Source organism: Pieris napi, chromosome 7 (genome assembly GCF_905475465.1).
Source record: "Pieris napi chromosome 7, ilPieNapi1.2, whole genome shotgun sequence".
NCBI lineage: Eukaryota > Metazoa > Arthropoda > Insecta > Lepidoptera > Pieridae > Pieris > Pieris napi.
The window spans coordinates 9,009,215-9,012,949 of NC_062240.1; the positions used below are offsets into that span (position 1 = coordinate 9,009,215).

Sequence of the window (3,735 nt, forward strand, 5' to 3'; positions counted from 1 at the left end):
AAATTGCCAACCTCGAAGCAAGATAACAATGATATAAAAGAAATTTCTGAAATCTACACACAGTATTGTCACTTATCTTACTCTTATAAAAATAAATTTGTGAGAAATATTTTAACATCATACAAATATTCCAGTTCCAATTAAAGCTGATCACAACAGAGCAGAATTTAAGTTGCACAAAAGGACAGTTTTGATCAGTTAGTATATGTTAGCTTACTAATAATAAAGAGACTCACACTATTAAATATCTTGACTAAGTTAAAGAGACCACAGATACAATTTATAATGCATTTACATAGAAATATTTACCAGTCTGTTAACAACACTTACTATAATTTCACTAGAACCCAGTATCTGGGCACATCAATGACTCAAAACCTTTTAAAACGGTCTGTAACTACTAATACCTTAGAACACCTAATCACTGTTTAAGTTTGTGATGATATGCACTGATAACCCACTTCGTTTAGGGTGGGCTCGTCATTTATGAGGTGAAGCACACTGAGTAAATAGGAAGTAGATTTAGGGAAACATTTGTGTCCACTAGATTATGCCATTATAGTGTAATGCACGGACGGTACAACCAACAAACATCGATAATTAGACCTACAAATTAACCTAGCTTGGCTTAAATTCGTGCCACTTCGTCAAATCCTCTACAAGGTTTAACGATCTCTATAAAATCAAAAATGACTGTGGAATACATCAAATTCATAAGCTGAATTGAATTGCACACAATATTAGAATGGTACCATAATGATTAAATGGTGGGATGTGCTCATGTTAATATCATACCTAAAATATTAATTTATAATTGGTCATAAAAACAAGAATTGATTTAAAACAACTACATATTTGATTATAGTACCGATTACTGCACATTGACTATTCCATTAATTTAATATAATTTGAAGATTACAACAATTAAATTCTTTGGACAATAAATTATTAAAATTTCTAAAAGGAACTAAATGTAGTGTAATATCCTAAAACAAAAACTTTCTGTCTACATTAAACTTATGATATGGAATTTGAGGTTTGAGTATTGATCCATTATTGGATCTAAAATGCCGATTTCTTTGTGGGTAATTAAAATAAATATCGTAAACTTAAAATTATCACACAATAAGTTAAAAAAATCAAAAATATATATATGCATTGTCGCGCATTTATAGAATTTGTCAAAAATTGCTTTGTTTAAATTAAGATCACAGTTTTAAGTCACATTTAAAATGTAATTCTACAAATTCATGGGACGACAATCATATACATATTCCACAGTCATCAACTACGGCTGAACTCACATCAAGATAGAATTTATACTTTAGGAATATCACAAGTTAGCAATTATAATTCAAGTTCATATTTTGCAAAATAATTTTATAAATAGGCATCTGTCAGAACATGTGACAACTAGTCCGTTTTTCTAAAATTCATCTAAAGCTGCTGGTGCGACATTAAGCACCATAATATGACACTATCTTGATGTGATTCAGCACCCATGGTTAGAGTTTAAAATGACTCTTGGTCTGGCTAGTCTGTAGCGGCTACAACCCATGAGAAGCCGCAGTCACGGCAGGTATCTTTTACATACTGTGTGCGTGTTCCATATGGTCCCAATCGATGATACTGTGAGCGGTTAGCAAAGAACAGTGCAGGGTTGTTGGGAGGCAGCACTGTAGCACGGTAGTTCCATCGAGGATCAGTTAAGTTACCCATTAGATTAAGGATATCTCTGCCTCCACTAACTACTTTGACATCCCGCTTTTCTATTGGACGTGGCTGAGGTTGCGGAAAAGGTTGAAATAACTTCTGTAATCAAAAATGTATGATGCTACTAAATCCTGATAATTTTAGGTTATACAACAAATTTTATATTAGCAAAGGGCTAAAACAATCATAGAAGTATATACATATATTTAATCTGACCAAAGTTCATTCTCAATTATATATTTACGTATAAACCTTAAAAAAAACATTCAAAAATGCTAACGTCATGTAAGCTCTTATAAATCTTTCCATTATCATACGTCAATTGTACACAACATTGATAGCGTAAGACGTTCGCCATTACGGAATATTATGAAAATAGAGGGGTCAAGGCCAGCACGACCGCAAACAAAATATTTGCAAATTATTTAATATAACTCACCTTCTCTGTGGTCTGAGGACTAGATGGCAAGGAGTCATTGTTTAGGGACTCGGACTTGAGCGAACCTAATGACCCGATGCCACTAGATTCACTGGAGACAGATGGGCTAGGACTCGTCTGGGACTTTGCAAGACCTGCTATGTCTATGATATGACTAAACGAGTTAAATTTTTCTGTCTCCAACCCAGATAACGGTAGTCCAACTGATAAAGCCATGTCTGCAAACCAAAATGAACATTTAAATTCAATTTTACACGTGCATTACGCCAAGTGCGCGCTAGCAACTATGTTGACAGCATCCAACGCGCCAAATTTTTCCATTCACTGACCACTTTATACACTTAATAAAATCTATGATCCACTTTGAATTTAATAAGTATGTAATTGCACTGTATAACAATAAAAACAATAATTACCGAAACGCGCAATTCCTGTACGAGCAAGTCTCGACGTAGCTAAAAGAGATCGAACATTTACGAAGTGAAGTTGGCTACAAAAGTGAAAAGATTAGAGCTGTAGCAAACCGTATGTATTCGTTACTGAGTAACGAGTACGCCATCTAGTACCGAGTAACGAAACGTTACTCACAAATACATTTCGTTACTCGCATTTTTCGTAGTATGAGTATCTACATGTTTCAGTTTACGCAAGTACTATTGATGTATGTATAGAAACATTTGCTGATCGTATGTTTTACGCATGCGCGAGCATATTCGGTGAATTTAAAAACGTACATTACAAAGAGCGATGTTTGTTTATTATGTGAAGTAGGTATAATTAGAAAATTCGTCGTCGTCCAAGTTTTATTTTTTTTATATGTTTAATTTCATTCTAAGCAAAACTATTTTTATGTTGATTTATCCTTAGAATGCTATTCAAGTATTATTATCAATAAATAATTTTCGATACCTATTTGTTGCTTTTTCATTATAATTGATGAATATGCAATAGATTGCGATGTTATTGATATATAAGCTCACGGTTAAAAGTGTCAAAATAGTAAATCCGATTTTTTTATGAGAAGTAACGTGTAACGATACTATAGTAACGAGTACTAATTGTTATAGTAACGAATACATACGGGTACGCTTTTTTTCGTTACTTTTACACCTCTAGAAAAGATACAATAACCTCGCGTTTGCACGGAGTCCTAGCGGGCGGCGGCAAACGGATATTATGAATGTCGGCAAAACAGTTTATTACGCAGCAAACAAAATAATATATATTTGATAATTATTTTTATTTGTTGTATTAATTTTAACATATAGATTGATGAACTATTAAATATTTGTATATCTTGTGAAATTATCTACACGTATGCTTATAAAAAGAAAATAATACAAAGCTTCTAAATTTTTAAATGCGCCATCTAGTTAAGTCATCCATTTAGTTTAATAACTAAAACGTGTAACAGCGCCATCTAGTCACAACAGTAAATTCGTAATAGCCTAGTAAAAGTCATCTTAATAGTTTAACAGCGACATCTAGGCTAATTAGAGTACACTGGAACTACTAAGCCGCACTGTGTAACTTTGTAAGGACTGAGTTTATATTACCAGGGCGGGTTGAATGAAATTTGTTTT

At 33.1% G+C, this 3,735-nt stretch overlaps 1 protein-coding gene across 2 annotated transcripts; it reads right to left on the bottom strand.

Moving 5' to 3' along the window:
- Positions 1-662: 662 nt before the first annotated feature.
- On the bottom strand, positions 663-3,294 carry LOC125051336. 2 transcript variants are annotated; one of them, XM_047651585.1, is made up of 4 exons: positions 3,276-3,294; positions 2,569-2,660; positions 2,153-2,370; positions 663-1,812 (listed from the first exon to the last, which is right to left on the bottom strand). In XM_047651585.1, the coding sequence occupies exons 3-4, from the start codon at positions 2,366-2,368 to the stop codon at positions 1,534-1,536; spliced, it is 495 nt and encodes a 164-aa protein (XP_047507541.1). In that variant the 5' UTR covers positions 2,369-2,370; positions 2,569-2,660; positions 3,276-3,294; the 3' UTR covers positions 663-1,533. The 2 variants fall into 2 exon arrangements, with proteins under 2 accessions (XP_047507541.1, XP_047507540.1); XM_047651584.1 differs by lacking the exon at positions 3,276-3,294.
- Positions 3,295-3,735: the final 441 nt, after the last annotated feature.